The 27167-nt window shown below is 36.6% G+C and overlaps 1 protein-coding gene across 1 annotated transcript in view; it reads left to right on the forward strand.

Annotated features, from left to right (window-relative positions):
• Positions 1–27167, forward strand: part of ddx10 (DEAD-box helicase 10) — a 232214-nt gene that overhangs the window by 115617 nt on the left and 89430 nt on the right. The window contains exons 14-15 of the mRNA XM_062974612.1: positions 14470–14589; positions 16959–17117. Of these exons, the coding sequence (XP_062830682.1) occupies positions 14470–14589; positions 16959–17117 (279 nt within the window). The remainder of the gene's footprint in view (positions 1–14469; positions 14590–16958; positions 17118–27167) is intronic.

A 27167-nucleotide genomic window follows, 5' to 3' on the forward strand; every position in this document is an offset into this window, starting at 1 on the left:
TGAAGGTCTGTATGAATCTGACCAAGTTTCAGGGGAAGGTTCTTTCAGTCCCATCAAAAGTACATTTCATGGGGACCAGGGTGAGAGCCCTCATAGGGGATGTTCTCAAGTTGTTGAATTCCCTCCTACTTGAAGTCCAGTTGGTCCATCCCTGCTTTCTTTTTGCCGGCATTTAAAAACTCACCCCTCTTTTGTTATTTGGACTGACTTTTATTTACTTATTTTTAAGACCTTTGGCTCTTAACTGATGTGGCAGGAGGATGTTTTAATGTGGTATGCCAGGTTTTTATCATTTTTATTGTACATATTTTAAAATTATTTGAGATTTGCATATGTAGGCCAGTTTTAAATGGAACGCCCAGTGGCATCCTGTTTTGAGAAAAAAGAGGAGCATAAAAACAAGCACGCGCCCAGTGATAATCCAGTCTAGAGAAAATCAGCAAGGACTAGTTAGTTGATTATAGCATGTCACTTATATAGGTAAGAATGTCTACATAGGGTTTTCCTATAGGCTGGATATAGTTCGTACTGACTCAGTCCTCTTGATCTTATCTTAGAAGTAGCATGTTGTTAGATAAATTGTGCATGTGAAGTTCATTGTCTTGTTCACTGGGGGTATATTTGTATTGTCTTTGATTTTTTTCACAATCATGCAAATATTCCCAGTGATCATCTTCCTTCTGGAAAGTGCTTATTTATTTAGAAAGTAGCAGCTGAATGCAGGAGGAATAAAGTGATGCAATTTGTATTTCCTTCCTTTTTAATGCTAATCTTCTGATTTCCCCTCTTATATAAGTTTTGAATATGTAACATGAACTAAAATAAACTTACTCTATAGGTGCAATTAATATCTAGTTTGTCTCCATTTTGCAATTTTCATTTGATTTACAGTTGTAACGTACCAAACACCTTTGCAGATATGCAAAGTTGTGTGTGTGTGTGTGTGTTTAAAGAAACATTTTTCCAGACCAAGTTTCTTCTCAATAGGGTATTCTATTGAGAAGAAATCTTGTCTGCTAAGTATTTTTGTAGTTTGGGACTTTGCTGTTGTTTATTCGTTCTGTCGCTTCCAACTTTTCATGCCCTCATCGACCAGCCCACGCCAGAGTTCCCTGTCGGCCATGGCTATCCGCAGCTCCTTCAAGATCAAGCCAATCACTTCAAGGATACCATCCATCCATCTTGCCCTTGGTCGACCCCTCTTCCTTTTTCCTTCCATTTTCCCCAGCATCATTCTCTTCTCTAAGCTTTCTTGTCTTCTTCTTTGCTTCTAATATCCTTCCCTTCAGTGAGCAGCTGGGCATTATTTCCTGGAGTATGGAATGGTTGGATCTTCTTGTGGTCCAAGGCACTCTCAGAATTTTCTTCCAACACCACAGTTCAAAAATGTCTATCTTCCTTTGCTCAGCCTTCCTTATGGTCCAGCTCTCACATCCATAAGTTACTACTTAACATACATAGGTTTGGGACTTATCCTGTGTAAAATTCACACGTAGATGTTTTGCAGAAGAATCAGTGCTTCCTGCATAGGAAACTAGAAATAACATTCCTGTATATTTCTGCATTTCCTAGCAGAAAACAGTATTGTATTGTTTCCAAATTTTGCAACTGAATTGCAAATAGACTTTGAAAACATGAAAAGTGGATGTCAAATACATTCTTGCAGTAGGAAATAAATAGTTAAAATTGCTCATTGCATCCTTTATAAAGAAACTCTGTGCAGAATTACATTCCTCTTCCCATTCCAGACATGATCCAAACCATTTTAATATGCATTTATAGGAAATGTTTGCATAGAGCAAAAGATGGTGGCTAATATAAACTTTTGGATTAGTTTTAACAACAGGCCCAAAGTCAGAGGTTAAGGTAGACCATGACTTTGAAGCACAGTGTATTAACTGTTCTGAAGTGTTTCTAGTGTGAAAGGTTAATTGGATAGTTTAGACATCTTAGGTGCAGAGAGATATCCAATGCTAACATAAGGCTCCTTGAATGGATGTTGCCTAGAGCTGTTGTCATTGACAAATAGCATGTGCTGAGGCATCATCTTGAGGAACTGAACATTTTTAATGTGGGAAGTAAACAAGTGCTGATGGATGTTCTGGATGCTGCAGAAACAAAGATTACTTCAGAGGACTTTTTGGATGTCGAAAGTAATTGCTACTTTTAGATATCACCAAAATTGTCTTACATTTTGTATTCTCTGTGCTTTTGATTTACTGTGCTAGAAGAAAATTGTTTGTATTTGTGACTGTAAGGATTTGTGATCTGAAATTTATTTAATGGGTCCTCGAGTTAATTAGTGTGTTATCTATCATTTGGAGCTGCAACAAGGAAAATAGTCCTCTATTCTTCTGTAACCATCCGCCTCAGACATCCCCCAAAACAAAATATATTCTTAGAAACTGACTTACTAAACACTTTGCCTCACAAGTTCAGTGCATCTGTCTGTAAATAAGTGCCAAAAATATTAGAATGCTTTTTGGATAGATGTTCTTTTGTCTCCTTCCTCTTTCATCGAAATTGTTCATTTCTTCCCCTGTTTAGTTTTAGCCAAGGTCTTGAGTTACTTCCACTAAGCAGGGTATTCCTTTTAAACAGATCTTGAAACCAGGTTTTCAGGTTATACTTAAACTGTAGAAGTTATATGTAAACTGTAACTGGATTGTTAGTGGCATTGTACTTACAGTTGTCTCATGGCTAGTGTAGTGAGTTAAAAAAAAGAACAATTTTGCACTGGGGTGAGTGGTAGGTGCCAGGAAAGAGCATATTTTCCCCAAGACTGCTTTTTGATTTTCAAAGCATAGTCTGAAGAGCATCTGAATTGCTTCTGCACTAGACTTGAGATGCAGATTACAGATTTTTTTTTTCCAGAATGGAGAGTTAACATCATGGCTGGTAAAATTCCAGTACCATGTTTGTATGAACATGCTAAGGAACATGATATAACCCACACCTACATCTAGTAATACTAATTATATATTCAACATGGTTTATATAAAAGGTAAAGATAAAGGTTTCAGTCCACTCGTGACTGACTCTGGGGGTTGGTGCTCATCTCTATTTCTAAGCCGAAGAGCTGGCGTTGTCCATAGACATCTCCAAGGTCATGTGGCCGGCATGACTGCATGGAGCGCCATTACCTTCCCGCCGGAGCGGTACCTATTGATCTACTCACATTTGCGTGTTTTCGAACTGCTAGGTTGGCAGGAGCTGGGGCTAACAGTGGGCACTCATTTTGCTCCTGGGATTTGAACCTGGCACCTTTTGGTCCACAAGTTCAGCAGCTCAGCGCTTTAACACACTGTGCCACCAGAGGTTTGTATAGGTGCCTAAAAATATTGAGCCGTACTCCCAAGAATTCTTCGATGTTTTTGTAACCAACATCTCTTAGGTTTGTTTTAAACATCCAATTTCTGACTCATAACTTAGCTTCATATTACAATATCTCTTATCTCTGGAATTGAGCTTGCATTTCTGATTTGGATAAGTTTAGTTCACTGATATAGTAATAATAATAATAATTATTATTATTATTATTATTTCTTACCACCTCTCCTTGTGGCTTCAGGAGGGTTACAGCATGATTAAAACACATAAACATTGTAAAAATTCTATATTACACGTATTAAAATGTATTTCTATAAAATACTGTTAAAATACACAGAACAGAAATTAAACACAAGACATGAGTTTAGAAGTCATGCTTAAAACTGACTGGGTAGGCCTGCTGGAAGAGATAGGTCTTTAATTGGTTTTTTAATTCCTACAGTTGATTTAGCTGTCGGGTCTTTTCCGGCAGGTTATTCCACACTCTGAGGGCAGCTGATGACTGCTAGTGGATATTTTCTAATTCAGCCCATGGTGGTTGGAAAATTGGACATGTTTACAAGGATTACCCTAGAAGAGGCAGAAAAGATTAAGAGACAGGATGATAATTATTTCATTTTACCATATATACTCAAGTATAAGCCAACCCAAATAAAGGCTGAGGCACCTAATATTACCACAAAAAACTGGGAAAACTTACTGGCTCAAGAATAAGCTGAGGGTGGGAAATTCCGCAGCTACTGGTAAATTTCAAAATAAAAATAGATGCCAATAAAATTATATTGAGGCATCAGTAGGTTAAATGTTTTTGAATATTCGCCATATTTCAAAGAAAAACAGTAAGCTAGCTCTGTAAGTGGAAAAGCGGGGTCAATAAAAACAATGTTATCCACAATAACTTTATAATAATAATAACAACAATAATAAAATTTATTTCACATATGCATTTCCCCTGAAATGTTTGTAAATCCTCTATATATGTGCATTTCCCTTCTGCAATATTTGCAAGCCCCATATATCTATGTTTATATTTATCTAGACATCTATCTCTCTATATGTGTGTGTGCATTTCCCCTGAAATTTCTGCAAGCCTAATAAATCTATATTCATATCTGTACATGTCTATATATGTGATGACTCATGGGCTTTGTAGTCCTATTCCTAGTACAATTGTGGCAGATGAAGAGGAAAACATGGGATTTTTGCCGGTTCAGCAAGAGCCGGAGCCTCTTCACCTGGAGGATGTTGACGTTTGCCCTCAAGAATCCAGCCAAACAGGCCTTGGGCAGAACTCCCCCCCGTATTCCCGGAGGGACAATTATACCAAAGATAGGGGAGTCAGGCAGGCTAATCGCAGGAGCCTGAGAATCGCTGCCAAACAAATGGCTGATTAGGTCTGCTTCCCTTGGGAAATTCTAAGGAGTCATGCATCTGGACAGAGTTGAGTTTCGCTTCTCGTTCTCTTGGGAAAGAGTTCTGTTGGCGCAAAAATGAGACCCTATATAGGTGTTTGGCGCGAGGGAAACTTTGCGGAGTCAATTGATCAGCTAGAGGAGAGAGATCGTGTGTGGACTTCGTAATCCCAGTTCCTTGCTTCCCGGATCAAGCTTCGAGCCTTGCCTTGTCTCACGGATTTATCACGGACTATATTTCATGCTTCATGTTTGCCTCGTTTTTCAGCCAAGGATCTAGCCAAGAATCAAGTTTACTTCCAGCCTTGTTGTCAAGCTTCATTGGATTTAAGGACTCTGTATTTTCCCCACACCATTGCTTGGCAAGGTGTGTGTTTCGGTCAAGTGGATTAAAACTTTGAACTCTAATATCTTATATTGGACAATACATTCCTGGACTATATTTGACCTCATCTGAAAGGTCTGCTTCTGAACTAAATTCTTCACTTGTTTTTATTGATTTTATATATTTCTTTAATAAAGATATTAGATAGAGACTGGCCTCTGTGTAAGGTTATTGGTGCTCTGCAGCCAGGGTCCTGACAATATATATTTGTGTGTGCATTTCCACTCTGTAATATTTGCAAGTCTGATATATCTATATTCATATCTATCTATCTAGACGTCCCTCTATATAGAGATAATTATAGCTATATAGGATATGCAGAGACTTGCGAGGGGAAAATTCATATAATGTATACATATAGATACAGATATACAGGTACATGGAAATCTCTAGATATTTATATGTATATAGGTTTTGTAGAGACCTGCAAACATATGAGGAGAAAATTCATATGTAGATAGATAGATACAAATATATAGGTACATAGGGATTGCAAAGGCTTGCAAGGGGAAATGCCTATATATCTGTAGGAGAGATTAACAAATATTTCAGGGGAAAATGCTTTTATAAGATTAATGGATATATGTATTTTCTTCTTCCTGACTTGCGAGGCCTCTCTCCCCATATCTTCGAGTATATACGATAATTTTAATATATGCCTTCAAAAAGAAACAAAATCCCACAGTAAATACATCTTAGAGCTTGGAAAATTTGCCCTTTTGTTCTGGAACTTTCAGTTAAACACAGATAGAAAATACAATATAACCTATAGGGAATAATTCTGAGAGTTCTAGTCTAAAACCGTTAATTTTTCTGAGTTCCAATTGGCTCACTTGAAAGAGATGTTTAAAAAAAGAGGGTCCTGATTATATCTCTGGTGGATTTACCAAATGTAATAATTTTGAAAATAGAGATAACAGGCAAACTTTACCATAGAACATTTGCAAGGGCATTGGATTGGATCAGGGACGTAGGACGAGATCGCATTAATATTATAGAACAGAGGCTTTCATCTCCCAATCACCTGGTTTGCTCTTGCAGAATTCTGGGAAATGTATTTTAGGGCCTTTGGAATTCTCAGCTCGAGAGGTCCTCCGTTCTATAATGGTAATGTGATCTCATCCTTAGATTGCTTCAACCACATCCTTACCAATTAACCAGAATTACTTGGAAGTACAGTCAGCCTTCCACATCCAATGGAGTTAGGGGTCCATGACCCTGGTGAAAGTGAAAAACCTTTAATGGTTTTTTAAGCTGAAGTAGTACCTCTCTAGACATTTCTAAGTTTTTCAGTATGATTGAATTGCTGAAAAATCTAGAAGCTGATAATAGAATTGTATGATCCAGCATTTTATCTAGGTCCTCCAGTATGACCTGAAAAAGTTGACCACAGAGCCACACTGGAGGAGCAAGAGATTCCCAGAGGTAACAAATCTGTGAATAGTCAAATCTGCAAAAACCAGAGTTGCAGATTTGGAGGAATCACCATTAGTGATTTGAATTTGCTTATATTTTCGTGTACATATATGCTTGAGTTATGTTTTAATTCAGGAGGGCACCATTCTTTGTTAACACTCTTGGGAGAGTTCTTGTTGTTGTTCATATTTGATGCATGAATGACTTAAATAAATTAAAAGACACTTTGTGCTGGTCCTGGAAATGGCAATGCTTGGGGCAGTTTACAGATGAGCTATTTTTGCCATTGACATTCAGTGATTTGAGCTGGACTAGATGCTTGGATGCTAAAGTATCTGTTATGAGAGAATTTATGGAGAGCTGCTTTTGGTAAGAACCTTGGATTTCTTCTTCTTTTAAATGCATATTTCTGCTCATTTTTAAAAGAGGAAATGAGCTTGGAATAAGTTCAAGTTCTCTGTTTATTCCAACAGAGAATGTTGCCTTTTCTCCATCAGTAGTGCCTTTTAGTACTTTAAAGAACAGATTTCTGACATTGGAATATATATTTTGAAAGTGTCAGCAAAACAATATTCTTAGTTTTGCATCAAAGTTAGTATCTGTCCTTGGTAAACTCTCATATTTAACTGGAAGCACTTTTTAAAAGAGGTAACAGATGAAATATCAAAACATTAATTTTTATGTTGGATACCAAGACCCTAAAAGAGAGTTTATTATCTGTTGTATAAGCTTGTTTTGAGTAGAAGTGGGACAAGTTTAGGCAGCCTAGAAATTGAACATTTTATCTTCATTTTTTTGGAAATACATTTTCCTTTTGTGGAAATACATTTTCCTTTCCTTTATAATCCAGCAATAACCCATTGTTTGTTTAACGGGAAACATAGCAAATTTCTTCTTGGAAGTATTGAAGTAAATAATTATACAAATACAGTGCTTCAAATACAAAATAAAAAATAAGATGTTTACATTTTAGATTCATTACAAAATTGAAATATGTAATTAAAAAAATACCATGATCTTGTTGATAGAATTTTTCCTATGTACAATAATATATAAATCAATCTCATGTATAAATCAAGGACAAGTTTGGGGACAAACATTATGGATTTTGATATGGCAGGTAGAGAAATGGATGGTCGTTCCATAGAAAACTCCAGAACCCCCTCAAGGGACCAGCTGCCCGTAATTGCCATTATTTCCTCAACCAGGCATTCAAAAAGGCCAGAAGTCATGCTGCTACAGAGAAAGTAGACAGGATTAATGCTTCCTTTAGGTTCTCAAAGGATGAACTAAGCTCCTGCCTTTTGCCATTCTACTCAGAGAAGAGAGTGGTTCCTTTTATAAAAAGAAGAATTAAAGTGCTCCTGCCCTGATCTATATTTAAATCATTGCAAATAACCCCTGAGTTACAAAAATCCAATTCACATACAACTCATAATTACAAATGGGGGGTGAGACAACAGGAAGTGAGAGGAAACATACCCCTTGGAACGGAAATTCAAGCCAGTAAGAGTTATCATGGGAAAAATTTATTTATTTCCAATATTTCTATCCCGCCCTTCTTACCCGAAGGGATTCAGGACAGCGAGTCTCCACTGAAGTTTTCTCACCAATCCTTGTTTTCACAACCATCTAAACTTTTCAAAATCCAATTGTCATGGGGACAGACAGTGAGGTGAAGTCTTCCCTATGCTATCAAAAAATGGCTGGAGTTAACTTTAAAAATGTACCTGTTCCAGCAAACATACAAATGTAACTTAAGAACAAACCTACAGAACCTATCCTGTTTGTAGAGACTGCTTGTGCAGATTTTGGGTCAATTTTTTGACAAAAAAATTTACATATGTACAGCATTATATGAAAATTACATTAATATTTGGTATTTTAAATGAGCAAACTAGATAACTCTGGACAACCCTGTTGTTTATTTCTATGTTTAGAGTTATAGGTCTTCTGGACGTAGTGGTAGGAAACTGTACCACAATAGAGATGTAATTTTTTGGAACTGGACAGTATGAGACAGTAGTTCCAGTTTGGTTTTGTTATTTATGTCTGTTTTGGGAAGCAAGGAGCAAGATAAACAAAACAATTCATTTGGTGTGGTTTAAGGGAGTTCAGAGCTATTCTGAGGTGGAAATTGTCTAATTCTTTTTTTAGGCGAGAAAGGGGTGCCGGGGTGACCTTGGTGTTAGCTGAAGAAATAAAGTTCAGAGTTGCATGTGTCTGTGGCTTTGAGCTGCTCTCTGTGACACCTGATTTAAATATTGTGCTTTTTAATTGTTGCTAAACTTTTTATCCATTAATAAGGGAAAGAACACTTCTGCCAGCATTCTGCAGTGGGAGTGTCAGCCTTCTTATGGCTTCAGTTACCCGCACTAGGAGAATAGGTCTTTTGAGCACAAATCCTATCACCAATACTTCTTTGGGATACTCTTCAAGGTTCTGACAGTTTCTAGCATTGCTTTTAGTTTACTTTACCTGGTGTACATCCTCACCATTTGCAGTGTTAGATAGCAGTCCCTAATAATAAATACTGCAGGGTAATTTCTATGGATAGAACAAAAGAACATGGTATGAACAAAAGAACATGGACTGTACACAGTTTAGAAACCAAAAAGTTCAGAAGATTTTATCACTATGTCAAATGCCATTCCTCATTAAAACCCAACTTTGCTTGGGTGTATTCTCTTCCCTTTCCTGTCCCACTCCCCAGAAGATAAAATCAAGCATTGTTAGCAGTGCTCTAGTGGAAGCATGTTGACTGGTTTCTTTTCAAATGGATGCTTTCCCTTCTGCCTTTATTTAATTGATTTCAGTGGGAAAAACATATATGTTTTCCCTCGATGCCTAACGTATCTGAGTTGCTAGAACCTCCTGACATGGCGAACCATATTCTCCAAAGTGAATGGCTCAGATAAACATGTTTTATACTTCCTGTTGTTTGTGGGTGTGTAAAAGTGTACACTTTCCCCCAACGTAGGGAAGATATGTGTCAATCACTTTTCCGGTGTGGAAAAATGGCAATGAGTCGGGTCCTCTGAAGCTCTGCCAGAGGATCAGCCTTTCCGAACGGCTGGATAGAGAGGACGCTCCCTCTCCCCTTGCGGACCGAAGCGGGGAGACAGCATAACCCACAAGGACACCCGAAGGCCTATAGAGTGGTCCCCCCATCAAGGAGGGGCACCTAAAAAGGCCTGGGAGACAGTCCTCACAGGGTACAGCGAGCCGCGGGAGGTGAACCGATCGCCGGACAGGCGATCGGTACAATCATCGCTACAACATCTTGACAAAAGCTACATTTTCAATATCATTTATTTCACTGATTTATGAGTACGTCAGTAGTTGCTACATCATAACAGGGTAGCAATTTAAAGCACAGACTATTCCACAAAATATCTGACTTCCCAGAGATTACTTAGTTAGAAAACAGTAAAATAGAAAGTGTGAGTTGGGACCTGCTCTTTCAAAGAGCTTGGTTCTCTTTCGCTGGCTAAATGTCACATTGCTATAGAGTTACAGAGCATGGGTATGTGTATATATCTGTGTTTTTAATGTTTATAGAAAGTACTATCAATAGATAGTCTTTCTGAACTCTGTGAAGAGTTTGCCTCTGTGCAGATACTACAATACTAAGAAACCTTAGTAAAACAAAGTGAACAAATTGGGACATCTCTTCTAGGTTTCAAGTTGGAAAACAAATGAAGTCTATCCAACCCTATTTACAAGAAGAGTTAGAAGACTGAAATTATATGTATTGCATTTTAGTCAAAAATGTTCCACTTGGTAATACTTCAATGTGCCACTTGGGATATCAACCATTCTCTGTAAGGCCATTCACAATTTTTGTCATGTCCAGCACTGCAGCATCTTGTAGGAAGGACACTGTATGATCTTTCAACCATGGCAAGTTGGGAAAAAGCATATTTCAAGGTTCTTCCTGTTCTTCTTTTTTTTTAAAAAAAACTAATCTTTCTGTCTTTGATTCAGAACTATTGATGATGTGTTCATATCTGAAACAAAGATAGATTAGCTTTTGCTCATCATTGTTAGCTCTAAATCAGTGGTTCATAATAATTGTTAGAAATAGTTTTGTCTCTTTGTGAGTTGAACTCAAGGTGAAGGATGAGAGGGAGTCATCTGCAAGCCTTTAAGCCAGGGGTCCTCAAACTTTTTAAGCAGGGGGCCGGTCCACTATCCTTCAGACTGTGGAGGGGCCGAATTATCATTTGAAAAAAACAAAACCAAACAATTTCCTGTACACACTGCACATGTCTTATTTGTAGTGCAAAACAACAACAACAAAAGAACAATACAATGTTTAGAAATGAAAACAATAGTTAACAACATAAACCTATCAGGATTTCAATGGGAAGTGTGGGCCTCCTTCTGGCCAATGAGATAGTCAAGTTAATTAGGATTGTTGTTGTTGTGTGACTTCAAGTCATTTCAGACTTTGGGCGAGCCTAAGTCTAAAATTATTTATTTATTCATTTACTACATTATTTATTACATTTATATCCTGCCCTTCTCACCTTCTCACTCCAGAGCAACTGTATGTACATACAATATATTATACTATTAGCATATCACAATATTAGCATTATATATTACTATATTGAACTATACCACTATACTGTAATATTATATGTAATATATAACTTATAATTAATATTATTATATGGTATTATTATTAGTATTATATTGTATAACATTATAATATTATTATCAATATTATATGTATATACAATATATTATATTATTTAAAATGATATAAAAATATTATATTATAAATGAGGGCGGGGGCCAGGTAAATGACCTTGGAGGGCCGCATCCGGCCCCCGGGCCTTAGTTTGGGGACCCCTGCTTTAAGCCATCCCATTCTCAGCTAACTATGGAGCCAGAGGAGCCTTTTATCTGTACTCTGCTGTGCAGCACAGTGCTTCAGAGGTTGCTGAAGTTATTTTCAGAATGGTTGAAGCACCTCTTCAGTTTGTAGTCCTGATCAGCTACTTAAGTTTATTTGTATATGTTAGTATCCCTTCCCCACTTTGGAAAAAATGTAATAAAAGGCTCTTGTGGCAATGAATGTATACAAAGTTTTTATACAACACAATTAGAAATGCAATTGTTTATTGCATGGAGGCTCGCTAAATTTTATGCCACACAAACATCTTTTATAGAACAATCCATATGCATTTTATTAACTAATGTGTATTAGTATTTTACATGTGTAATGTATATCAGCCTTCATTACTTCTTGTTCCTTCTGACTATGAAGAATCCCAGAAATCTTGAATTTTTGTAGCTCCAGAAGCAAGGTTTCAATAAGAAGTATCGGTTGCAACCTTTTAAGCCAGATTTTAAGAACGTTTGTTTTTCAGAAAGAGAGTAAGATTTTCATATTTCCTTACAGAATGGGACCAATATTGTTAAGGAATCTCACTGTGAATGAAAGCACTAGCTATATTCAGTGTTGCTCTCATCCTCGATAGCCTCCAGCTGCCTGTTTTCCTAATGTTAGAGGTAGTTATTGAAAGTGGCAGGTTAAAAATTGGATTGCAGAGGGCATGACTTTTGATTGACTATGTAATTTTCATTAAAGCCCACAAGGAAATGTATGTATACCTATGTCTTGATTTCTTTCTCTCCTCCTTTGATTTGGATGGCTATTGTAGCAATATCATTTTTTTTACCTTTTAAAGGTGAGGAGAAGGAAATAAGAAAGAAGAGAAGAGGTTCTTTCAAGTTCTTTAAATTGAATTGCTCCTGTCTTTGGGGGTGTGGTGAAGTCTTTTTTGTTTGTTTGTTTGTTTGTTTTTGTGCTAATGCTTCATTGCTTGACTCTAGTTTTGAATGCTTATATTATACTTTCAGTTTATTGTACATTTTAATGAAAGTTTAGTGGCAAATGGCCCTCAACATTTCAGGTGCTGTATGAGAGAAAGCCACCGAGATGAAGTCAAGTCCAAGTGGCCTCTATGACAGCATCCACATGTACAGTACTGTTAGAGAAAGGCTGTTTTGCAGCCAACAGAGGGTTACTTCACAAGTACAGTAGAGTCTCACTTATCCAAGCTAAACGGGCCGGCAGAAGCTTGGATAAGCGAATATCTTGGATAATAAGGAGGGATTAAGGAAAAGCCTATTAAACATCAAATTAGGTTATGATTTTACAAATTAAGCACCAAAACTTCATGTTATACAGCAAATTTGACAGAAAAAGTCGTTCAATAGGCAGTAATGTTATGTTGTAATTACTGTATTTACAAATTTAGCACCAAAATATCACGATATATTGAAAACATTGACTACAAAAATGGCTTGGATTATCCAGAGTCTTGGATAAGCGAGGCTTGGATTAGTGAGACTACTGTAGCAAGAAAGCTCTATATTCTAAAGCCATTTTATATCTCATTCTGGAGATAAAAGCAGGATATAACTAAATATAAATTATCATACATGATCCACATGGATATCAAGTGTGTTGGTTTAGGGCCTTGGCCATATCTTCTGTCATCATTAACTTTACTGACTGGCTATTGTAATGCATAAATTTAATTTAATTTAATTTAATTTGAGGTCTGTATCTAATAATCTGATTTCCCCTTTCTTCTCTTATTTGTATATGCGGAAAGCAGTGTCTTTTTTGTGAAAGACAAACACTTGTGGTCTGTGGCTACATTTGATGTTTAGACTAATTCATTTATGTGATCATTGCATTTGAGATCTAAATCTTCTTTTTTGTTCAGTACTTCACTAAATCAACAGCACATCTATGAAAGATAGAATGATTGTCCCCACTCCCCATAGATGGGCATCAGTTGATGGAGTATGCTTGTTTTGAATGTCGATTTTTGAGTATGCTTGTTTTGACTGTCGATTTTCTTATGTATTCCAACATTTTAAATTTTATTTTCCTTAGAAGTTTTTATCTCATCCAAGGATACACTTATTATAAATGTAAATAGTTAATGAACCTGTGTTAGAACCTTGGAGGCATTAGTATGACTGATAAAGAAATTTAGTAACATTTATTCATTTACACATTTATTATGTTGCCCATAAGCCTTGTTTCTGCCATATTTCAAAAATTTTGCTTAGAAGGGAATCTGTTGTAATCATTAAACTTTGAATGGTATGAATGTTGTCTGGAACAAGATAGTTCTTATAAATAGCTTTGCAGTAATTAGGTAATTTGTAAAATGCACACAAATATGTGAAAATAAGGCATTACAGGTTGAGCATCCCTTATCTAAAATGCTTGGGACTAGAAGTGTTTCACAATCAGATTTTTTCCCTGGATTTTGGAATAGGTTTCATATATACCTTACACATAACCTGAAGGTAATTTTATGCACAATATTTTTGTAATGTGCATGATCCAAAGTTTCTCTACATGAACCTTCAGAAAGCAAGGGTGTTATTGTTTTAGCCATTAGTGTGGACAGTTTTGAATGTTGGAGTATTTCAGATTTTGGAATTCTCAGTGAGGAATGTTCAACCTGTATTGAACATTTTGAGGATCTACTGTGTATACTTGATCTCACTAGGCAGTTCTGAGGCCTTCTTATTTCCTTTGGATAGAAGAGTTGCTTTTTATACTACGAAATGTGGAGCACACACACAGAACGTCCTATCGGCTTGTTCCTTCACGTGACACCAGATTATTTTTCTTCTTCCTGCCTGTAGGAACGAGTGGTAGGAGCAACCCAAACTGCAAGATGTCCCTCCCTCATGTGTTGTGAAACTGGAAGATTGAAAAAACTTTATTTAGCTATTTATTTTGATGCTGAGGTTTTCCAGTTTGATACATGCCTTTTGCAATGTAATTCTGTGCCTTTTTGCTGGTGGTGATAGTGGTACATGTTCTTCATCTTATTTGCCAAACATTAACCAGACTATCTTCTATCTGTTCATCTTTTATAGAGTATGAGTACATCAAATTTAAAGATGAAGAAGAAAGTAACTAAAACAAAAGAAGCTAAAAAGGTTTTGAAGAGAAAATTTAAAGTAAATACCAAAATTGTATTTACTGAAGATGGGGAGGTAAGTAACTTCAAATGAAATCAGTTTGCTTATATGGCCAAGATCATACACAAACATAGCTTTTGGGGAATGGAGCTTGAACAATAGTTCCCAGACTTGTCAGTCGCCAGGAAGCACTGCTCCTGTTGACTGCATTTGAAGAAACATACGTAACTTAGTACAGTTTATATGAATGAAACTCTTGATGGTATCCATGCCAAAAAGATTCATTGACAGAGTATAATGCCTTTAAGTAATTTCTGATTTTCTGACCACCTTAGGAGAACAATGGAATTTTCTTGGCAAGTTTTGTTTAGAGGGGGTTGCCATTGCCTTCCTCTGAGACTGAAAAGGTGTGATTTGCCCGTGATCTCCCATTGGGTTTCCACAGCTGAGCAGGGTTTTGTATGCTGAAAACCAGAGCTGTAGTCCAATGTTTATACTACTACATCACCCTAGTTTTTGCCATTAACTATAGTTTAGTTTCCCATTACAAACAAAATAGTAGGGTATGAGTAATGAAGGGCACTTTGATTTGTTTCTGGTCTTGCCCAAAGAAGACATGATAATCCTCCAAATTGCCTGAATTTCCACAAGAAATTACAGCCAGCCACAAGAAATTACAGAATTTAAGTTTCACAAAAGATTAAGACAAACTGTTTGATTAAACTGAGTGTCTTAATGCTCTGGCTTCTTAAAATAATCTAGCACCTTGCTATTTCAAAGACTAATTTGGAACTGAAAACGATGGATAGTGAGCGTATCGGATTGATAGAAAGTTACTGTGATTTCTTTCAAAAGATTTTTTCCCCCCAAGAATGGACTGCAATGTATTTCTGTGGCATCTGTGGATGCTGAAGTGTCAGTTTCTATAATTAGGTTGATGTACTGAGGCCTTTGCTTAGGAATTCGTGTGAGCAATGATCGTGTTGAAAGCAGTGCTGCATTCAGAATGCAAAACAGCAAAATGGGCTTCTGGCATTTTAAGTTAATCTCAAAGCAAGAGAAAAATGGAACAACTTTTAAAAACAAGGGTGGTGAAAGTGTGGTGTAGAGGCGACATGTGTCTCTCAAGGCCATTTTCAGATCACATTTACAATTTAAAAAATTTTTTGGTTGCAGGCTTGTCTTCTATTGCTTTGGAGATTAGGATTCTGAGCAATTGATTCATATTACAGGAAAGGAGATTCCACCTGAAATTTGACTTCTTGACTAAGAGATGTTCAGCAGTGGAACTCTCTTCCTAGAAGTGTGTTGGAAGGGCCTTCTTTGGAAGCTTTTAAGCAGACACTGGATAGCCATTTGTCAGGAGTGCTTTCATTGTGTTGGACTGGATGGGCCATGCAGCCTCTTCCAACTCTATAAGTCTATGATTCTAATTTCGTTTCAAAATGCAGACAAATCTCTACACCTTCTGAGGGGCATGAGAGAAACTTGCCATTTCCCTCTCAATGTTTTGGGCAAGGTGAAGGGTATATTTTTTAAAAAAAATGGGTGGGGGGGGGAGATGGGAAGAGACTTCAGACTTTTCTCCAGTCATAAAACATTCCAGGAAGGGAAGTGGCATGGAAAATACTGCTCACAGCCTTGTATGTTTCAAGGAGACACTCTTGAGTTAAAATGTTTTTTTAGGTAAGAAAAATATTGTTTAATAATACATGTCAGTTTTGCAACAAAATGTTGCATGGTTGAGTTATCTTGCCCAGGTTTCCTGGAAATCAGTTTCTTCCTCATCTGGAAATCCCATTTCATTTCCTCTCCCACATAGTTTTTGATTATTCTTGCCATCGAATCTATGCAATGATCACTCTGCATCCTGTTGGGCTATTTTAGGTCTCTTAAGGCTTTATTCCTAAAGATTTTATGAGGGGGGAGTCTTTCTGCAACTGTTTTGTTTTTTCCATGTCTCCTGATACCTCTCCCTTGTACATTGGTGTTGAGCGCATAAAGAATAACATGCACATAGAGAATTTGGAAATATCAATTAGTATCATATTATTTATTTCCAGTCACTCATTAAACAATGAGTCAACATGTAGGTAAATCCACCTGATTCAGATCAAGTGTAAAATTTATGCCATTTAAAAAAATAGTTAATTACTCTTCCATAAGATTTCAGACAACCATTTAAACTTTGTTCTTTTAATCATTGTTTTAATGTTTGCCATTATTTTAATATGTTATTGATCTTTTTAATCAATTTTTTAAACTTAATTGATCAATGAATTAAATTAAGAAACAAATTATTTTTATCTGATTTTTAGTGCTTTACAGTGAAAAAAAATTAACATTCTTAAAAATGACAATATTCCCAAGCAGTGCAACTAAACTTTGAATTTTTAGTACAGGAGTGAATAATGGTATGGTTCCTTTGTTCTTCTCTGATTCAGTTAATTCAACAATGGCCACCGGCACAAAAAACTGTTCAAGAGAAAGAAGACAAGGATGATTCTGATGGAATAAATCTAGACAAAGCGAAAGAGAGACTGCACGAAGAGGACAAATTTGACAAAGAAGAATATAGGAAGAAAATTAAAGAAAAACACAGGGTAAGTGAAGTTCGCTGCAATTTGTCATATCATTAGAGGGGAATGCTATGAAAAGTTGACATGTACTTTGGGCAGTGAAGGAGTTTATATAAGATTTTCCACATTTCACTAAACTTGATTTCTTAACATTTCACTCAATTCCCACTTGTTATTTAATACTTCAAAATGTTAAGGACATTATTTGTCTGTGCTGTTCTACGGCACGTACTGGCATGTTCAGCTGGGAAAAGTGGGCGAGATAGTTACTTCTCATACCCATGCTGCCGTTTTCTAACTTTCCACAAATGACTACATTGTCTAATATTCCTATGATTTTTTCTCATTTCAAATGTTATCAAATGAAAACAAAGATATTACCAATGTTAGCATGTGATTTAAGGCTTGGATGCAGTCACCGCCTAATTTGTATCACTAGTTTTGAGGTCCAAGATGCCTTAGAATAATTTATTTCATTAAAAAGCAGGATGTGCTTGCTTCTAGAAGTGACAGAACAAAGTGGATTATCCTTATACCTTGTTTAGATTCAAAACAAGCATTCTTGGAAATCTGAAGTACACTACTGACCACTTTTGGTAACAAGAGGATGCAGTTCATGGCCAGTCCTGGTGCTGAATTTTACCTTGGAGTCACTCACTGGACTCCTGGGCCTAGACCTGAAATATATGGAATGGATAAAACTACATATATGATTACTGAACAGACCTATAACCTGTTGTAAAGTTAGACAAGATATCAATATTAGAGAGAAAGGTGATATCTCAAAAACCACAGTTGCAAAAAGACTTTGGGTTGTACACTATTCAGAATGATGAGGAGTAAAGAACCAATACCAACAAGGCTACAACTGATTACATTTTTTTGCAAAGATGTGGCTGAGAACTATCAGTACTACCAGTAAATTATTCAAGGATGTTAATGCTGTAATATGATTGATTTCTGATGTAATCTAAAGCTTTAATGTTGATACTTTCTTTTTGGCATTTTCTAGAAAAAAATGATTGTATATCATAAAAATGCAAAATATTGTTTCTAGAGGATTTATTTGTCATAAACCAGAGCTAGAAGTTTAAGAAGGTGACAGGAGGGAATAGTTACAAATGTTATGCTATCTCTTTTGTGTCCATTGATCATTTTCCTCCTTTTCATTATCATTATTTATAGTAAACTAAATCTATAAGCATATATTATCTGTTGGTGCAGTACTGAAAATCTGTAATAGGGTAGAATTATGTTCTCTTCAGATAAAGAAATACACTATTTTAAGACAACCTAAAAGTCAGTGGCTAAAAGTTTGCTGAAGTTTGCTGAAGCCTTCTGCTGAGGCTTATGAAAGGGATCAACAAGGGATTATTTTATGTGAGCTGAATAATACTAGCACATTTACAAGAAACTTATTTTTAATGCCTATCATTGTAAGCAGTATCTATCTATCTATCTATCTATCTATCTATCTATCTATCTGCCCAAGCTGCTCCCAAATTGTTATTTGGAAAGTTGGGATGTTTTAGCACCCATTTCTTTACCTTAGTCTAGATGGGCAAATCCTGAACATTTTATATACTCATAATTATTATTATTATTATTATTATTATTATCATCATTATTTGGCAGAAGGCTAAATGCTCACTAAGCAATTATTTACCATAAAGCCCCAAAGAAATGTTTCTTTTAAAATAAATGCTGTATATATTGTATTAATAATTACATTTATGAAAGTATTAATCATTATATAAACAGCATTATTTAATGAAATTGCTTGTTTAAAATATTTTCTTTGATTGTTTTGTGTATAAAAGTTGGTAGAATATTCATAACATTATAAAATGTAATTAAAATACGAATTAAAAATATTAATATGAAAATATAGTCAGGTTCCCCCAAATGGTCTCCTTTAACTTGAAATAAAAAAGATTAGTCAAATTCTTTCTATGCAAAACCCACAAAGATATACTTAATCTTCTATTAAATGTTACATGACAATTAGAGAACAAGAACTATCTAAATCGGTTTGTCAATTCTGTCTGCCAATACTTTTATAATTAACAGTTTCCATTCCATGAAGGTAAATGATAGTAAAGTTCTTTATATAAAAATGAGTGCCCTTTCACTTCCTTAATAAAAGTTCTGAGCAGACATTTTAAATGTTTCTGCTGCTACTCATAAATTCAGTTCCATTAAATCCATTCTTTTATCAGAACTGTTTAGCTGAAGCCATTTTTAAAATCTGAAATGCCAGACTAATGCTACTTGTACATTTATGCATTATAACAAGTGTAAAGAGTCTGAAGGATTGACTGATAAAGTGTTTAATAACTGGGTTTTGGAAATAAAAGTACCAAAACGTAATTTTCAGAGTTCATGAATTTGTCAGCAGACTGGCTCATTGATTTATAATACCCTAATCAGTCACTTCACACTTCTTCAGTACTTCTTGCCCTTGATACTGAATTGCTTTCCTTCCCTGAAAACTCTGTTTTCAGAATTTTAAAAAAAATGATTTTGCCTGGTTTTGAAAAAGGAAAAAAAATTGCTACTAATTCCCAAGTTCTTCACATTTTAGCAGCTCTGTAATTGGGTGGTGAGCCATATCTCAGCAGGGTTCACATTGCTGATAGTACTTTTAGTAAAAACCTGCAGGACTCCCATTTTGATTATTCCACTTTAGCTTTAGTTCTTGGGATTGAAGGTCTAATTGTCATTTGATGAGTGGAACTGTAATTAAATGGAAGGGGGACTGGCAAAAGAAATAAAAAAATCTAAGATCACTCCCTAAACAGTAAAAACTACTGAATATAAAGCTTTAACTGGGAACGAACAAGATTAATCCAAGCTGGGAGAAGGGTGTGTGGGTTATGGGTTCAACACTCCCCCAAATTTTGCCTGCCTTTCCTTTCATCCACCTGACTTCAGAAGATGCCTAAATGTCTATAAAAACAACTGAACGTTTTTGGGTTCATGGCAAACAAGTAAAAGCCAAATATTGAAGACCAAGAAAGCAGCAAGTTGAGAACCATTGCATCAGCTGGTACTGATGAAGACCTCAGAATATGCACACCTAGATTGCAGTGAGGTCTACCACTGGTTCATCTAATCCAGGCCATGCCAAAGAAACCATGGAACAGGAGCAAAGAGAATGGACACCAAGAAACAGTACATTCAGAATAACTTGTGCTTGACTGGAAACTTCTTGCTAATTCACAGTGGAAAATGGCTTGACATAACCAATCATGATGATAAAGGAAATAAGAAGAAAACAGAAACTTCTTCCAATTGTGGAAACTATTGTCCTTTGTGACCAACAAGAACTGGCTTTAAGAGTGAACAATGATTCAGGACCTATTACCTGTGAAAAACCTTTGCACAATGATGGTAATTTCAGGGCCTTGTTGAGATCTTGAGCCAGATCAAAAGATACTGACCTGAAAAGTCATCTTGAAACTGCAGCTATGAATGTCCAGTATACTAGTCCTCAAATACAGAATGAACTAATAGTCATTTGTGGTGACAAGATAGTAAAAAAAAATGTTGAAAGATGCAATGCATCACAGTGTTTCTCTTGTTTTGGCTCTCAGTAAGGTACGTTGATGTTAAAGCTGCAGTTCTATGAACAGCACATAGAACTTTACAATGAATGCCTCCAAGATACTGGCACACTGTTGGAAGAGTTTAACCTGTGGTGCAGAAAATGGAAAAATATTATACCTGCAGAAAAACCATCATATGCACTGGAAGCATATGCACTATGATAGATAGTTGTTGTTTTTTTCCCCAAATATGAAGAAACTTCTTCAGATTTCTGTATTTGTAGTGTCAACAGCTACAAATGGAAGGTTGTTTTCAACTCTTAAACATTTGAAAACATATATAAGAAACACAACGGGGCAAGAAAGACTGATTAGACTTGCATTCTTGAATGTCCACCTAGGTTTATTAATGGAGCCTGATTTTTGTCATAGTGTATTGACATAGGGTTGCTGTGAGTCTTTCGGGCTGTATGGACATGTTTCTGGAACATGGCCATACAGCCCAAAAGACTCACAGCAACTCAGTGATTCTGGCCATGAAAGTCTTTGACAATACAATGTATTGACACAGTTTTCAAGTGTTTCCAACAGTGTTATGGTATTCTTTTGTAACAACTAAATTACTAATTAAGAGTCATTTTTAGGTTTTTGAGACTTGAAACTTTGTAGCTAAAATATAAATTTGATTCAATTGAGTCTATATAAAAATATAGAATGAGTCATCCAATTTAAATTATTTTGTTTTATGGACTTACTCTTCAAGGAACAGTGGTTTTGCAACAAGATAATGTGCAGTCCATCTAAAGTTCCCTCTTAATAAAAGCAGAAATGGGTTTCTGACCACTTCTTGATATATTTTATTTTGTTACATTTATGGATTTTCATGGCTGGTGTGAACAGCAGTAGGTCCTGAGGGAGAAAAATTGCCCCCCAAACCATCTGAACTTGCCCAAGTGTGCCCAAGAGTTTAAATATGCTTTAATTCATGCCAGTTTGGAGTTTATACCTTCTGCTTCCCAGCTGGGAACTGAAAGCAAAAGGAAGCTGTTTGGACAAGGTGAGGAAGGTTTGGTTTAGGACACTGCACAGAATCTGCTTTGAGTGATTCTGTGTGCTTTTATTTAAGGAGGTCGGCCTGCCTCATTTTACCATATCAGTGCGAGGAGCAAAATTGCAAAGGCACAATGCAAAGAGAGGATGGGAGGAAAATGGACCCTCCCTGTAAATCTGAAGCCTTTGAATTACTTAACCTTGAAAGGAGAGTTAATAGACTTGACTGAGGCACTTAGAATTATGAAGAGCATAATAAAATACTGATCGATCTTGCTTTCAGTACTTTTTTAGCATTCAAATGAGAGCTTGCTGAAAGTTAATGGCAAGTGTCTTGCACCAAATGAAGGACAAAATTATTTTATACAAGACACCCCTACAGATGTGTGACTTAAATATTATGCAGTTGTGGCTATATAGAATGTTCCTCCTATGTTTTCCAGTAAGTAGAATGATTTAAAAGATAATACCATGTAGCATTTATACAACACTCAGCTCTAACTGTTTTAGACAAGGACCTAATTGATTCTTAAAATTGCAAAATGTGACTTTCCTCATATTGCACATGAGGTGAGAGAGACTGAGGTATAATGGCAAAGGCAACATTTGAACTGGAAACTTAGTCTTCTAGTTAGTACATATGACCCCGTATCAGTAGGGGATGCATGAAACTACATATAATAGTGAAACCTAATATTTTCATTGGGACAGTGCTTCTTGGCAAGGGGTTGGACTGGATGGCCCATGAGGTCTCTTCCAACTCTACTATTCTATGATTCTATGATGACAAATAACAAAGGTATGGAGAAGAGAATGTAGCTTACATAGGAGGCTATAAGTTAATATGGCAACACCGGGGTAAGTTAAACTACGTATATTAGTCCCGTGAATAAGTCATATTTTACACTATGCTACCAATCTGGAAAACGTCATTACAATGTGGGACAAAATCAAGGAAGCTGAAAGGCTGTTGGTGAGAGTTAGCTTGCTGTAAATCAAGTTAATAACAAAAACAGCAATCCACTTTAGATCCCATATTAAGTAGCTTGTAGATTTAGGAATGATATGAGAAAACAATGTTGATAACAGAATTATTCGTCAGAAACCCGTCCCGTTTTTGGTCTTGCTTTTGGTCAACCCCCCATTCTGTTTCCCAGGAAATTCACAAAATTGAGAGGGGGAAAATTCTGTTTTGTGACCTGTCAGTCAGAAGCTCTGCTTTTGCTCCAGGAAGATCTGGCCCATGGTCAACAATGGGAACTGGCGAGGCTATTCTTTCCGTCATTTTTATGGCTATGAGGATGAAAATGGAGGACACATTTATGATGGCATACCCCGCCCCCAGGTTTCAGAACATTTGGATCATCTACTGATTTTTAGGAAATATTTAAAGTGTCTACAAATAAAGGAGGGAGGCTGCAAGCCAGAAAGTAGAACTGGGGAAGGAATAGCAGAGACTTGAGAGTCAAAGAGGTGAACTAGAAGAAGAAATTGCTTTTTATTTTTTGGAGGGGAGGAAGCCAGAAGGTAGGTCTGGTGAAATTCTCCCATGAGGACTCAAAGGAATCAAACTATTCCCTAAAACTATCTCACACACAATCAGCTTAAAGCAAAAACAGCCCATAAAATATTTACCCAAAACCAAGCCCTTTTAAAACTCATAGCTCCCCTCCCCAAACACATGTCTGCCCACTCCTCCCTAGCAAAATTGCTAGTGAAATAAAAGGACTATAAAAAAAGATATTAATTAAGAAAATTTAATGCAAAAGGTAAAGGTTTCCCCTGACGTTAAGTCCAGTCGTGACCGACTCTGGGGGTTGGTGCTCATCTCCATTTCTAAGCCGAAGAGCCGTCGTTTTCCGTAGACACCTCCAAGGTCATGTGGCCGGCATGACTGCATGGAGCGCCGTTACCTTCCCGCCGGAGCGGTACCTATTGATCTACTCACATGCATGTTTTCATGTTTGCATGTTTTCGAACTGCTAGGTTGGCAGGAGCTGGGGCTAACAGTGGGCGCTCATTCCGCTCCCAGGATTTGAACCTGGGACCTTTTGGTCCGCAAGTTCAGCAGCGTAGCGCTTTAAGACACTGTGCCACCGGGGCCCCCAAGAAAAAGGTTGGGATTCTCAAAAAGTGATCCCTAAGCAGTGCACTAAGAAGTAGCAACGGCATTGAGACAGAATGCACGGAGCTAGCTAGCACGATCTCTCTCTCCCTCCCTCTCCCTCTCCCCCCCCCCCCTTTCTCTCTTGCTCAAATGCCAGGATGCCACAGAAATGATAAGGCTAACTGGTGGGTGGGGGCAACTGGATACAGTCGAAGGTTGACCGCCACATGCTCCGTTATTGTCGGCTTCTAGCTGTTCCCCCCACCCTGTTTCTTGGGATCTGGCTGACACATCACCCAAATCCCCCGAATATTGTACATCAAAACAATATCATACACACCCCTATCATTTATTATTGTTATTATTATCAATATTTATTTATAATAAATATGGTGGCTTTCAGTCCTCCATAGTCTGACAGCTCTGTATAAATAAAATATATTTAAATTATATTTTTTTATATTAAAATCAACTTTTACATCTTTTTTTAAAAAAAAAAATTGTACAAATAGACACAACCGTACAGCTCAGAGGAAAGTGTATTAGCCCTACATTGTCTTGCTCTGCCTAATGTGTAGAACTGGACAGGGTCCAACTTTTAGCTTGCTGTTCAATTTTGCAATAAACAGAATAACTTCTTTAAAAATTGTCAAGATGTCCCTTTTTCTAAGAATGTAGAGACAGGAATAATTTCAATCCCTCATGCACATATTCTTCATCTTGCTTATAATGCTTTTCCCCAGTTAACTCAAGATATTTTCTTCAGTCATGTAAGGTGTGTGGTTTGGGTTTTTTTTAACAATACCTCAGATGTGACATATTGGCAGGCATATTAAAATACTTAGGAAGTACAGTATGTCTTCAAAGTATTGCCTGTCAAGCCTTTGGAGGCTTGCCTAAATCTCACTATCTTGTAGAACTTTGAAATTATGATAAATGTCCCAACCTGCCTCTGTCTTTCTGTGAATAAATTAATATTTTTTGTTTAGGAAAGGATTTTGATTATTTTTGTATCCTCATTTTTTCCTTTTCTGACAATAAAATTAAACACCTTTTAGAAGAAATACTGTTGTTCCCTCCCCCTCCCCACTATACCTACCTTATTTCAAATTGTGGAATGTTCTCCCTTTCTTCAGCGGCAGGTATGTGTGACAAATGTCCTCAGGCAAATAGTAAGATCAGGTATTAATTATGATTAGAAAATTACATTTTCTTCTCTTCAAATAGAGGAAAATTTGCTGTGTACATGTGAAAGAATATTTATTTTGAAGAACTGAGTGGATGGGTGATTAATTTTGAAGAGCGAACATTCAACCATTCCATTGCCAATTTGCCGCAAGGCAGCAACTTTTACATATAATGAAATAAGTTTTACTAGTCACTAGTCAGTCTCTATATGAGTTGTTTTCAGATTCAGTCATGTAAGTCTTGAAATCACTCGAGAAAGTGCTTCAGCTGAAATGCCAAGCCAAAACAGTGCAAAATATTACACAGAATGAAGGGCAGCATAGACACAGTTGTTTTCTTCCTCATGCCACCCAAGATGCCACTATGATCCATAAGTCATATTTGCTAGTCTGAATCTGTAAATAACACTCTTAGTAAATATTAGTTACTATTCTCCCATATGTGTGGGTCACAAAGAGCATGAAGAACATGTTGCCAACCTGTAATTGTTATCTGCGAACTCACACAATCTCCTCCCTTCTTCATTCTGTCCCTTTCTCCAAATCTTGCAATGTCAGACTTGGAACTAGGTTTTGACAGGAAGGCAGGGCTTATATGCATGTGGGTTAGGCTGTGTGGTTAACCCTAAAATGCAGCTATAGAAATTTCTGAATATACAGGGCCAGAATTATTCATATGAGTGAATTCACAGAAGACCTCTCAAAGAAACACAGTTATAGATAGACAACTTGGTGTCTACACAATCTCAAACACCTAAAAGGCAGTGGTTCTGAATTAGGAGTCAAAGTCTCTAACCTGATAGTCATTAAAAGCAAAAGAGAATAATTAGTACAAAAACACCACATACTTAAAAGTACATATAAGACGAGCTCATATAATTTTTTCAGGCTAAGATGGTAATTGTTTAAAAATATGAAGACAGTTGTACTTCTTGGTTTGAACTATAGGAACCACACAATATGAGTCTTGGAACAGGTCTTATGATCAATATGAATAGCCTCAACATCCACATATGTAAGAAGTTCTCATCCTGTTTTTGTCCAATGATCCCATAGACTTTGGTGCAGTGGATCCTCCATTCATGTTAGTGGATTCAGTGGAAATCTTATATGAACTTAGATATATGGAATGCGACCAATGCATAGCTTCTTGACTTAGATGCTTATTGTCTTCACCCTGTTGAGTCACTGTTAAATGCAGTACAGAAGCCATCATCATTGCTCAGAACTATGTACAAGAGCTGTTGTGTAAATTTGGGATCTGAGTAGGGAAGAAGCAGATAAGAGATGGCAGATAGACTTGCAGTAGAAAGATAAGTGGGAAAATCAACCTATTTTGCATTGTATAATTTTATAGTTACAGTGTGCATATAATATCTATAAAATGAATTACCTACAGTGTCTCTTTTTTCATTTTTTTCCATTACGAGCACACCATACAAATGAAAAAGTAGAACAGACTATGAGAAGTAAATAGCAGCATCTCAGAATGAAATGCAGTGCTTTCCTTTGAACACAATGGTTCTATTTTTCAGGCTTAGAGACATTTGATGTTAATCACTGATTTGTTCCATGCAAATGCTTTGTGGTGCAGCAAAAGTTTAACGATAACAATCTCTCAGCTCTAATGTGAATACTGGCATATAACTTCGAAGAAAGGACTGGCTTCTGAATAACATATAATTGCCCTACAAGATCTGCTGTTCAGAGAGTCATGAAACTTGTGAAAATTTGTACATAAAAACCTGGTGTTCAGATACGAGCTACCAGCAGAAGCAGATGTAACAAAAATGGTTTGAATATGTTTCTCCACTGGGTTCCCTCTCTGCTTTCCCTTTCTGGCACAAGGCCTCTCTAATTTGATCTAGGAGCTTCAATATGCTTCCATCACGACATAATGTATCATTTACTATAAATTCACTCTTATTTAACATGTATTACATGGATGTTTTCCCCAGCCTGGTTCTCAGTAAAACAGTCTATGTTATTTTCTATTTTGAGGCATTGCTCTTTCTTTGTCTTCCTTCCCCTCGAGATAAAAATTACATCTTACTCATACGCGTAGGGACCTGGTGTCTTCGGCACTTGTCTGCCCTCGCATGACCCATCTTCAGAAATGTTCATTTGTTATAGCTTTATTCAAATAGCCAGCCTCTCTATTACAAACAAGCAGACAGCCCAA

Source organism: Anolis carolinensis, chromosome 3 (genome assembly GCF_035594765.1).
Source record: "Anolis carolinensis isolate JA03-04 chromosome 3, rAnoCar3.1.pri, whole genome shotgun sequence".
NCBI classification, from domain to species: domain Eukaryota; kingdom Metazoa; phylum Chordata; class Lepidosauria; order Squamata; family Dactyloidae; genus Anolis; species Anolis carolinensis.